Genomic DNA, 11,629 nt, shown 5'->3' on the forward strand with positions numbered 1-11,629 from the left:
TTATCCCAGTAAGTGTAGTAATGTCCTTTATTTAGTGCAAAATTAGTAATGGTCCTTTCCATTTTACATTGAATAATGCTTTGAGCGTGGATCTTAGCCCAGTTGTCTACCTTAGTAGATTTCCAGTTCCTGGCTATTGAGTTTTTCACATAAATTGTATCCTATTCTAAATTAAGCACAAATTCCAGCGTTAATAGAGTGAAATTTCCCTTTACAATATGTTAAAAGCGAAGAAAAGACTGTCAGTGACGATAGTCTTCCCTTTCTGTCTGGATGGAATTTAGTGCATGTGCAGTGATCACCCAGAATAATGCTTCTCTTAGGGAAACAAGATTAATGCTTCCCAATGGAAGCCCTTCTGCTTGAATCAGGAAGCACTCCTGGCTGTCAGCCAAGTGAATTAAAGTGCAGATTTCTTACCTCTACAGCATTCAGGGTTCTGGAGTGTCCTTTGGATCTATCCGGCTTTCTGCTGGAGAATCAAACTAGGTATTGGAGCAGAGGCTGAGGAAGAAGAAAATATATATTTTTAAAATCAGTAAGCAAAAGGAAGAGAGAGGTAGCACATGGGATAAATTCTGCACATGTGTAGCAGGGATAGGAGGCGGGTGAACGTTCATGTCTAACTGCAAGTCATATTAAACAGAAGTATCCCCGCCAATAAGTAGCAAATTACACAATTTGCGTTCCTTTGCACAGTTCCTATATTGCTGCTAAGCAGTCACAGCAGAAGATGGTGCGGTAGAGAGTAACTGTTGCCTTTTCACCAGGTCCTAAGTCAGGTCCAGGTCCTAAGCCTCCAGTGACTACTAAGAAGCCTTCATCCACATCGTCATCGACCACCACCACCACCACCAGGAATGACCCCAAGAACCCAACACAGAATGTGTGCAAAGTACAAAGATTTGATGCCATTGCAGATCTGCAGGGAGAACTTCACTTCTTCAAGGATGGGTAAGCAAAGGGTTTGACTAAAAAATAAATACAAAAAAACAAAACACAACAGGATGGGGTCAAATACATGGCAGAAATTAAAACAAGCAGTTAGCTGCCCCTCATCCTGAAAATGTAGCACATATGTTGAATAAAGACTCCAGGCATCATAACCACTACAACTTGCTGAAGTGGTTATGATGCCAGGCAGTATCAGCTGGAGAAGTTTTAAGATTATGGGGTACCAGACTCCAGACAGACAGTTAACCTTAACGGTAGTCCCCAAACAACATACAGATATACCCATACAATACTCAGGGCTATGTGCAATGCAGAGAACAATGCAGTACAGAGAATAATACAATACAACAAACAGAACTGCGTACAATACAAAGTTCCCCATACAATATACAGAGCCAGGTACAATACAGATATACAAATACAATACGAATAACCCAGTATAATAGGGATATATTAATACAATACACTGAGCTGAGCATAACACAGACATAATAATATTAATAACATGAATACAATACATAGTGCCGGGTACGTGTGAAATTCACAGAACTGGAGATGTATGGTTATTTGTGGTAGAATACACAGATACCCATACATCAAGCAGAGATGAGTACAATACAGAGCTACAAAAAAAAAAAAAAAAAGGAACAGGGTACAATAAGGAGATACTCATAATTATCTTATACAGCCAGGGTCAATGGGGTAGAGTTAGGGATACAATTAAATGAAAAGGAACAGTTATAGATCACAAACTATGCAACCGTACACAATGTCTGTGTGTCGTTGGAAAAACTAGTAAGGTGCCTTGAATATGCGGTGCAATTTTGGGCACCAGTTTTAAAGAAGGATATTGTAGAACTCGAAAAAGTGCAGAGGCCAGCTACAAAACTAGTAAGCAGAATGGAAAACATTAGTTATGAGTAGGGCCGGACTGGGAATGAAAAGCAGCCCTGGAAAAAAATTCTATACCAGCCCCATAATGCATCACGCCAGCATAGTGTGCAGATATGGAAGCGGGGAAAAAAAAAAATTAAAAATGTATCAGTCCATTTTCTTGAAATATTAAGAAAAGTTTGGTTGTTTGGACTGAAATTGTGAATGTATGCTATTGCACAGCAGTAAGAAAAATTACGTTATATTTAAAAAAAAAAAAAAATTTTAAGCAAGAAGAGTGTACTCTTCACTTTTGCTGACAACTGGATACATTTCAGTCAATGCCAATTCAATTCCCATAGGAAAGCATTGGGGGGGCTATTTCGCATATGTGGTAAAATGCTGCGCTTCACCAAGCCATTTAGCCTCTCCTCATAGAGATGCATTGCATCAATGCATCTCTGTGGGGAGCGATCAGCACCTCCATGCAGAGTGTGCAGCACTGGGCTAGGAAGCAGCTCTAGTGGCCGTCTGAGTGACTGTCACTAGAGATGTGCCTAGGCAGCAATGTAGAAAAAGGTAGCATTTACAGTGCTCAGCCTGCAGGGACAGGCTATAGACACCAGAACCACTACATTAAACTGTAGTAGTTCTGGTGACTATAGTGTCCCTTTAATACAACGTCTTTTTCTCACCGGTCGACTGAGTTACAGGGAGAGCAGGAGACACAAGTGAAGATGCATTTTGTTTGTGTCCTTCTCCCCCAAGCCCCTGTCATGTGTCTCTTAGCCCCAGCCCCCGCTGTCTTTTTTGAAGATCCCGACCGCGGTATATGTTTATGGGCTGTTGCTATTCGGGCAGTTACTTCATCACTCTGCACCTATTTACTTTATTTTTCCTACTCTATCTCCACCGCGGTCTTTTTTGAAGATCCCGACCGCGGTATGAGGGAGTTGGAGTCCCCCTGATAGGGTTCATCTGGTTGCTTTTTGGATCCGCCCGATAGCATTTATATTCTGCCGACCCAAGGAAGTCTTCTGGATGTTTGCTGTTTTTTTATTTTTATTTTTTACATTAGAGTGTTATAATTTTTTCCTTTTGGTTATATTTACCTCTGGTGGGGGCCCACACCGAGGTCAGGTATATTTTTCTATATTATTATTATTGTGTACACTGGTATTTTTATTTTTTGTGTTTTATTTCGCTATTTGTTGTATCCACTCTATCTCCACTTAGTCATTGATCTTTTTTTATATATTTTTTATATTTTACATTTAGGTCTTTCCACCTTTAATGGCTATTTAGTGAAGTTAGTTAGTGGATACATTTAGTGTTATATATATTTTGTTACTTTTTGTAGTGATACATTTGTATTTATTTGTCCGGTTAGATACAACAGTGGAGATTAGAATCAACTCCCTGCTTATTAATTTTTTATATTTGTTATAATTAATAAAACGTTTTGATAATTATTTTATATCATTTATTTAGATTTATATTTATAAGCGCACACACCCTATTTTCTATTTCTGAGTGTATAACTCATCAAGTCGCTAGAGTGGGTTTGGAGCTGCTTCTCTTTTTTGATTATTTTATTGTGTTATTTCTGTGTGTACCACTTTTTATTAGTATTTTCTGATACCAACGAAAGTTCCTTCTTAGGTGGAGAATTGAGCCAGCTGGACCCGAGGCAAGAAGTCAAACTGTTTGAAAACAATTTGACTGGTTACAGTTCGGGGGTCCAGGGCTCTCTTGGCAACATATCCATTACAGCAATCTATAGTGGTTATGGTACAAAACACACAAAACAGGTTGTGCTTGTGTGTATTAAGTACAATAAAACAATTATTTTAAATATCCTGGCTTGGAATCGTCCAGGTTTCAGCATATGTAACAAAACAGAAAATAACCAATAATAGTACAGATAGTCATATACTTAGCGTTGGACACACAACAAGGATATGTGGGATCACACTCACATTTGTAAGAGCTATAGACCGACTCTGAGTAAAACAGCGGTATATTCCCCACTGATGGATCTGTAGCTCCTTAAAAGGTAAGCCTCACAGCATCCAGATGAATATAAAAAAGTAAAACATAAAAAGCAAACAATAGTGCCTACCGAGTAAAACAAAAAACAAGTAAAAATATAAATGGTAATTTACTCACATTTAGTAGAGTAGTAACACTGCTCAAGAGATAGCGCTTGCGTGATATGATCCTCACCAAGGATATAATGTTAACTAGATTCTCCTGAAGGCAATTCTTGCCAGGGATTGGATGTAGAGTAGGAGTTTTAAATGTGCCAGGAACAATTAAAATAATATAAAGTATAATTAATGGTCTTGCACTATAAAATAGGTGTAAGCAAAATAAACTTTAATGTTTGAAAACAATATTAAAACACATGCAATGGGTTTCGCCAAACAAGGGGCTTCTTCAAGTGTACACGTATTTGCTGTATAGTGGTTATGGTGCCTCGAGTTTTCTTTAAAGTGTGAAGTCAACCTGTCGACTTTCTTGTTAACAAACTCCAACATTTTATTTTACAGACTGTATTGGAAACAGCCTGCCCGTCAGGGTATTCCTAAATCTCCACTCCGCATCATGGATACATGGCCTGCCCTGCCTGCCAATATCGACACTGCGTTTCAGGACCTTACAAGCAGGAATATCTACTTTTTTGCTGGTAGTTACATTTCAGTCTCATATTAGAATACTATATATGACATAAACATGTGGCACATGTCAAAAACCTGCTCTGTTGTTCCAAGAAAACAAAATTACTTGAAATGAAAATATTTGTTACAATTTAGTTTGCCTAGTTAGATCCAAAACAGATCGAAACATAGACTGTGACGGAAGATAAGAACCATTTGGCCCATCTAGTCTGCCCAGTTTTCTAAATACTTTCATTAGTCCCTGGCCTTATCTTATAGCTAGGATAGCCTTATGCCTATCCCACGCATGCTTAAACTCCTTTACTGTGTTAACCTCTACCACTTCAGCTGGAAGGCTTTTCCATGCATCCACTACCCTCTCAGTAAAGTAATACTTCCTGATATTATTTTTAAACATTTGCCCCTCTAATTTAAGACTATGTCCTCTTGTTGTGGTAGTTTTTCTTCTTTTAAATACAGTCTCATCCTTTACTGTGTTGATTCCCTTTATGGATTTAAATGTTTCTATCATATCCCCCCGTCTCGTCTTTCCTACAAGCTATACATGTTAAGATCCTTTAACCTTTCCTTGTAAGTTTTATCCTGCAATCCATGAACCAGTTTAGTAGCCCTGAACACACACAGCACCCTCGCTCACACACATATATATATACATGCATATATATATGTGTGTGAGCGAGGGTGCTGTGTGTGTCTGGGGGTGCTGTGTGTGTCTGAGGGTGCTGTGTGTGTCTGGGAGTGCTGTGAGTGTCTGGGGGTGCTGTGTGTGTCTGGGAGTGCTGTGAGTGTCTGGGGGTGCTGTGTGTGTCTGGGTGATGTGTGTGTCTGGGGGTGCTATGTGTGTCTGGGTGCTGTGTGTGTCTGGGGGTGCTGTGTGTGTCTGGGGGTGCTGTGTGTGTCTGGGGGTGCTGTGTGTGTCTGGGGGTGCTGTGTGTGTCTGGGGGCGCTGTGTTTGTCTGGGGGCGCTGTGTGTGTCTGGGGGCGCTGTGTGTGTCTGGGTGCGCTGTGTGTGTCTGGGTGCGCTGTGTGTGTCTGGGTGCGCTGTGTGTGTCTGGGTGCGCTGTGTGTGTCTGGGTGCGCTGTGTGTGTCTGGGGGTGTTGTGTGTGTGGGGGTGCTGTGTGTGTCTGAGTGCTGTGTGTGTCTGAGTGCTGTGTGTGTCTGGGTGCTGTGTGTGTCTGGGGGTGTTGTGTGTGTCTGGGGGTGCTGTGTGTGGGGGTGCTTTGTGTGTCTGGGGGTGCTGTGTGTGTCTGGGGGTGTGCTGTGTGTGTGTCTGGGGGGGCTGTGTGTGTGTCTGGGGGGGCTGTGTGTGTCTGGGGGTGCTGTGTGTGCGCTGTGTGTGTGGGGGGATGCTGTGTGTGTCTGGGGGTGCGCTGTGTGTGTCTGGGGGTGCTGTGTGTGTGAGTGTGAATGTATTTATTTGAAAAAGTTATATCCCATGGGGGGGGAGCTGTGCGGTGCTGCCATGCTTCCTTCCCTGGTGGTCCAGTGGTGAGAGTGAACTCTAGCGAGATCTGAGCCGCGGCAACGCTCAGACCTCGCGAGAGGACCCGGCGGAGCTGCTGGTTAGAGCTCCGCCGGTCCTCCCTCCCTCCCACACTCCTCAGCCAGCGGCAGCTTATAATTGTCTCTGAGCAGGTGAGGGAGATCTTTGATCTCCCCACCGGCCCATGGAGGCACTATGCAGGTAGCGCTGGCCCTGCAGGGGCTGGCAGGGGAGGTCCTGTGATCTCCCCTGCCGGCCTCGGCCCCACGGCCATCGTGGCCCACCGGGCATTTGCCCGGTGTGCCCGATGGCCAGTCCGGGCCTGACTACAGCCCTCTGTTGCCTGTCACTCAGCCACTGCCTTACCCATTCAACAATATTGGAATCCAAACTTAAAGATTGCAGTTTATTGATAAGCCTTCTATGTGCAACAGTGTCAAAAGCCTTACTGAAATCTAGGTAATCAATGTCTACTGCACCACCCTGATCTATTATTTTAGTTACCCAATCAAAAAAATCAATAAGATTAGTTTGGCATGATCTCCCAAAGTAAACCCATGTTGTCTCTGATCTTGAAATTCATGTGATTTTAGATGTTCAACAATCCTATATATATATATTTAGTTATTTCTGAGAGCATCTTCTGTGTGTGTGTGATAGCTGTGTGTTGGCCATGTGTGATACATTAATTCTGCATTGTAATAGTGTGACATGTAATAGAAGTTTGATTTAGCAGTTTAATAAGATATATACCTCCTTGCAGGACGCAGATTCTGGCAATATACCGGTAACAATGTTCTGGGCCCACTCAGTATCGAAACGCTGGGTTTGGGAAAAGATGTCCAGGCTATCGTGGGAGCCATTCCCAGAAATAATGGAAAGGTGCTGTTATTTAACGGGGAGAAGTTTTGGAGGTGAGTAGAGAACAAACAGCACTCGATAATAATCACGTCTAGTGAATGTTATGGAAACCGACCGTTTATAGCGCAGCTGGAGGTTATATTACAGAAACTAGAGCCCCTATAGCCAGCTGTTTGGCGGAGAAGGATTTATTGTTATGCAGGAGAGCATATAGAGATTAACCCCTTAAGGACCGAGGACGGTTCAGGACCGTCATCGGCATTTTTGCATTGCCGACCGAGGACGGTCCTGAACCGTCCTAACGGTCCAATGTACTTACCCGATCGCCATCGTTCCCCCGGCGGCGATCGGCGGTGCTCCCGTTGTGGGGAGACTGCCTGCAGCCCAGACAGTCTCCCCATGGCGGATTAGGACCCCTGTGGCCATGTGATCGCCCAACAGGGCGACCACATGGTCACAATAGGTGTCCATGTCTCTGCCTGCAGGGGGACTGTCTGTGCTGACAGGCAGTCTCCCTGCTTAGTGTAAAATCATAAAAAAAATAAAGTTTAAAGTTAATAAATAAAAATTATAATTATATATATGATATATAGACGTATATTATATATATATAATATACGTCTAAATATCATATATATAATGCCATACTAAGTGTATTTTTATATTAATATGTACATATATTAATATAAAAATACACTTATAATTAAATTACACACGTGTATATATATAATATATATAATAACTATATATATTGTGTATATATTATTATAAACTACAAATAATAAGTAATTTAAATTAAACTAAAAAAAATAAAAATAATAATAAAAATTTAAAAAAAAATTATATATCTATACGAAATTTTATTCTAACTGTATTTTGATATTAATATATATATATTTATATCAAAATACACTTAGAATGAAATTGTATATATATCTATGTATATATAAATAAATAAAAAGAATACGAACTATTCATATGTCCATATACAAAATTACATAAATAATTATATAAATATACACGTAGACTTCAAATATATAAATATGCATATATATTTAAATTCTACGTGCGTATTTATGTAATATTTTTACATAATTAAGTTATTTTATTGATTGCAATTTAAGGGACCTGCCTGCCAACCCAGGCCGAGAGTACAGAGAATTTAATTTGCTATCACTGTATTTTACCCTGTAACGTTCTACGACACCCTAAAACCTGTACATGGGGGGTACTGTTTTACTCGGGAGACTTCGCTGAACACAAATATTAGTGATTCAAAACAGTAAAACATATCACAGCGATGATATTGTCAGTGAAAGTGACTTTTTTTGCATTTTTCACACACAAACAGCACTTTTACTGATGATATAATTGTTGTGATACATTTTACAGTTTTGAAACACTAATATTTGTGTTCAGCAAAGTCTCCTGAGTATAACAGTACCCCCCATGTACAGGTTTTATAGCGTTTTTGAAAGTTACAGGGTCAAATATATGGGTCATATTTTTACATTGAAAATGGCCAGGTTGGTTACGTTGCCTTTGAGAGCGTATGGTAGCCCAGGAATGAGAATTACCCCCATGATGGCATACCATTTGCAAAAGTAGACAACCCAAGGTATTGCAAATGGGGTATGTCCAGTCTTTTTTAGTAACCACTTAGTCACAAACACTGGCCAAAATTAGCGTTCAATTTAGTTTTTTACTTTTTTCACACACAAACAAATATGAACGCTAACTTTGGCCAGTGTTTGCGACTAAGTGGCTACTAAAAAAGTCTGGACATACCCCATATTGAATACCCTGGGTTGTCTACTTTAAAAAAAATATGTACATGTCGGGTGTTATTTAGCGATTTATGACAGATAATAGTGTTACAATGTCACTATTGATACATTTTAAAAATATAGGTTTTGAAACCTCAATATCCTACTTGTACCTATAGCCCTATAACATGCAAAAATAGAAAAAAGCATGTAAACACTGGGTATTTTTAAACTCAGGACAAAATTTTGAATCTATTTAGCAGTTTTTTTCATTCGCTTTTGTAGATGAGTAAAAGATTTTTTACATAAAAGTCAAAAAACATGTATTTTTTTCAATTTTTCATCATATTTTTTAATTTTTTAAAAATTAAATTACATGAGATTATATAAATAATGGTATGTAAAGAAAGCCCCTTTTGTCCTGAAAAAAACAATATATAATTTGTATGGGAACAGTAAATGAGAGAGCGGAAAATTACAGCTAAACACAACCACCACAAAAGTGTCAAAAAGATGCCTGGTCGCAAATGTACAACATCGCAAAAAAAGTCCGGTCCTTAAGGGGTTAAAGGGGAACCATTTCCTCCCAGGATATTTAATGTTATGTTTACTTGTGCTTACTCATCCCAAATATGTATTTGTGAGGCAGTACTATTGGAGCAAAAAGGATTACTGTAGATTCAGTGGAAGGGGTAGAAAGGGTAGATTTACAGTGCAAAAAAAAAGAAAAAGAAAAACACAAAACATAACGAATGGAAACAATAATTTACACATTGCACCTAAAATATGGTGGTCATGCCCTATAGGATATAGTCATTTTGTACACTATGTGGTTTTGCTATTATCTTTTTCACCCTCTTAACAGACTTGATACAAAGACGCAGACTGTGGACAAGGGGTACCCAAGAAATACAGATGAAGAATTCCCTGGTGTTCCAGTTGAATCCCATGATGTTTTCCTATATCAAGGTAAATGGACATGGCTAATAATTAGCAGCAACAATGCTTTTACTTTGCAAGCATAGCCCTACGGATGGTACCATGAGTTCATCAAAGGATGCCAGGGAGTGATGCCTGAAATCTCCAGCCATTAAATAATCAATAACATGTATTGAGTAGAAACCATATATTCAAGGTTACTCACAAAATTGAATTTCAAATTTAAGAGCAATGTAGTAAAGTAATCACCCTGTTTCTCATTTATAAACATATATGACTCTCTCTTCATACATGCATAACAATATGGTAATCAGGAGGGCATGATATCAGCACTGAGAATTTCAGTCAATTCCCTGCCTTTGTTTTACTAAATGTATCCGATGTATAGAATGTTTCATGTGCTGTCTTCCTTCGCATACTTTTTGAAGGTAGCAAGTATGGCACAGTTCTTTACTACTTTTGTATCTCCGTTTTACTGAATGTTTATACCTCTTTGTATTACAACATGATGTAAGAATTATAAATAAATAATAAAAACCTCTACATCCGCTGTAGTGGTTATGGTTTCCGACAGTGCCTGGTGACATCCAACTGACATTGTCAAACCACTTTAGAGTGGTTTAACAACCTACCTTGGTGCCCATGGCTGCAGCCCCTGCTTCTGGGATACTCTTTCGAGAGCCCAACATAATTAAGCTGGGTCCTGCTTCAAAGCGTCCATTAGCAGAGCCAACTGAGCTTTCTCTGCAAATGAGTGCGATCCTGTATCAGCGGTGCGTAGGTAAATGGAGTCCTCTGGCTTCTCCTGCAGGAGAACCACAAAATGAGGCCAAGGACACCTGGGAAGCCAAGTAAATAGTCGAACCCCATTTTAAAATGGTTTGACAAATTACACTTGTCGCAAGGACCCATTGTTGTGGTTATGGTGTTTGGAGTGTTTATTTAAGGGTTTCTTTTTTTAAAAAATTCTTTATTTTGGTTGACAATGGAGTGCAAGGGTTTCTTTTTAATGTCATGTATTGTATTTTCTGTATTCTTGCAGGTAAATTTCACTTCTGCCAGGAGCAATATTTCTGGCGCATGACATCACGCAAGCAAGTAGACAAAGTTGGATATGTTAGTCATGACATCCTGCGCTGCCCTGAGAACTAAAGGAGAGGGGTGTGAACAAAGGCTGGTGGTGAAGGTGTACGATAGGTGACAACATGAGAATAGGAATCATCACAGTATTTAGGTTGGACAGTAATGTGAGAACCAACTCCCACCTTTTCACGGCCACCCCACTTACAATTACAATGAGCTTCGAATTATCTGTGTAAAGGTGAATTCTTAATATTGTTAAGCTGTATAGATGGGTACTATGTGTGTTTGCGTGTAAATACAGAGTTTACCTCCGGTGCTGGCTGCTTCATAGTATATAAGTGATCGTGAACTGATGTGCTCACAAAATGAGCAATATTTGAGCTTTACCGAACTTTCTATGGCATATTGGGTTGTTTGTTTTCTAATAAAGATCAAGTTACTTTTTAATACAGTGTTTTTTTTTTTGTTTTTTTGGACGTGCATAGATTAACAATCACATCTGCACAGCCACAACAGCGTAGTCTAAGCAAAGGTACATCAATTGACATAGGTGCGGCTTCAATTACAGGCACATTTTTTGTTAAAAGAGGTAGTAGCAGTAAGTAAGTTACAAATATATACGCATGTCATAGTATGTAGGCTAACTTATGATAAACTAGCTAGGTTGCTATGTGTTAGAATCGTGAGATGTTGTGTGGCCGGCTGTTATCTCTGCTATGCAGAGGTGCATCTGGTACACAGTCGTTCCATCCCTACATGTCATGCAAAGGAAAAAGAAAACAAACAGAAAGGCACATCAACAGGAGAGCAATTTTATATGTTGGGTGATCTCTCTGGATCAAGTTGCCGCCTGGGGGAAAACTGTAGGTCGGACATGCACGGGTGGGGTGTAGCTAGGCTACTGTGCGTGGAAGGAGATAGCAACATTGCTGTGTGTTTTTACTCCTGACTGTGGCAAAGGTATGTGTGGGTGGCTATTTAGGTTAGA

General features: G+C 39.9%; 1 protein-coding gene across 1 annotated transcript in view; it reads left to right on the forward strand.

Moving 5' to 3' along the window:
• Positions 1-11,088, forward strand: part of LOC134614908 (matrix metalloproteinase-9-like) — a 28,406-nt gene extending 17,318 nt beyond the window's left edge. The window contains exons 9-13 of the mRNA XM_063459165.1: positions 771-954; positions 4,380-4,516; positions 6,756-6,906; positions 9,485-9,588; positions 10,601-11,088. Of these exons, the coding sequence (XP_063315235.1) occupies positions 771-954; positions 4,380-4,516; positions 6,756-6,906; positions 9,485-9,588; positions 10,601-10,710 (686 nt within the window). The 3' untranslated portion in view covers positions 10,711-11,088. The remainder of the gene's footprint in view (positions 1-770; positions 955-4,379; positions 4,517-6,755; positions 6,907-9,484; positions 9,589-10,600) is intronic.
• Positions 11,089-11,629: the final 541 nt, after the last annotated feature.

This window comes from Pelobates fuscus, chromosome 6 (genome assembly GCF_036172605.1).
Source record: "Pelobates fuscus isolate aPelFus1 chromosome 6, aPelFus1.pri, whole genome shotgun sequence".
Taxonomy (NCBI): domain Eukaryota; kingdom Metazoa; phylum Chordata; class Amphibia; order Anura; family Pelobatidae; genus Pelobates; species Pelobates fuscus.